General features: G+C 44.2%; 1 protein-coding gene across 1 annotated transcript in view; it reads left to right on the top strand.

Annotated features, from left to right (window-relative positions):
• The window catches only part of LOC107566554 (regulating synaptic membrane exocytosis protein 2-like), a gene marked incomplete at its 3' end in the record, with an annotated part of 39959 nt that overhangs the window by 25538 nt on the left and 13729 nt on the right, over positions 1 to 692 (top strand). The window contains exon 5 of the mRNA XM_016252027.1: positions 293 to 503. Coding sequence (XP_016107513.1) covers positions 293 to 503 — 211 coding nt within the window. The remainder of the gene's footprint in view (positions 1 to 292; positions 504 to 692) is intronic.

Here is a 692-nt window from a genome sequence, read left to right as displayed (position 1 = left end):
AAGGTTTCTTAAAGTTATATACTTCTTTTCACAATAATTTTTTCCAAGTATCACACCCTATTTTGCATCCTATTTGTGGAAATTCTTCTCTCTTTTTTTTTGCAGTAACATGCAGGATATGCTGAACATGACAGCGCTTGAGTGGCTGAATTATTCTCATATTCCTGTTAATTCCTTAATTAACAGGTGTCACACCTGTCACAGCACAAATTCAGACTGATCCAGGAGCAGCTCTTCACACCTGACACCGTAAATCAAGAAAACACTAAATGTCCATCTCTGCTCTCCACAGGAAGCTGCACCAGCAGTTTGAGATGTACAAGGACCAGGTGAAGAAGATCGGAGAGGAGGCTCCGAAGAACCCGGAGCAGAAGGGAGACTCGCCCACCTGTGGGATCTGCCACAAAACCAAGTTTGCCAATGGCTGCGGCCACGTCTGTTCTTATTGCCAAACCAAGTTCTGTGCGCGCTGCGGAGGACGCGTCTCCCTCCGCTCCAACAAAGTATGTCTGACTTCTCTCTCTCACCATAGAGTCTCTAGATTATACAAACACCTCATTTATGTGGCCCTGTGTCTGTATGCTGTATTTCTACATCTTTCATGTTGTATCTGGATTTGGCAGCTTTTGATCACACAGTAAGTTCACCATTTAATCGCGTGACCACAAGTGGGTGCTGAAATGTAACAAGAA

Source organism: Sinocyclocheilus grahami, unplaced genomic scaffold (genome assembly GCF_001515645.1).
Source record: "Sinocyclocheilus grahami isolate Dianchi unplaced genomic scaffold, SAMN03320097.WGS_v1.1 scaffold1083.1, whole genome shotgun sequence".
Classification (NCBI taxonomy): domain Eukaryota; kingdom Metazoa; phylum Chordata; class Actinopteri; order Cypriniformes; family Cyprinidae; genus Sinocyclocheilus; species Sinocyclocheilus grahami.
Note: the sequence above shows the minus strand (reverse complement) of the source record. Positions and strands in the feature narration are given on the sequence as shown.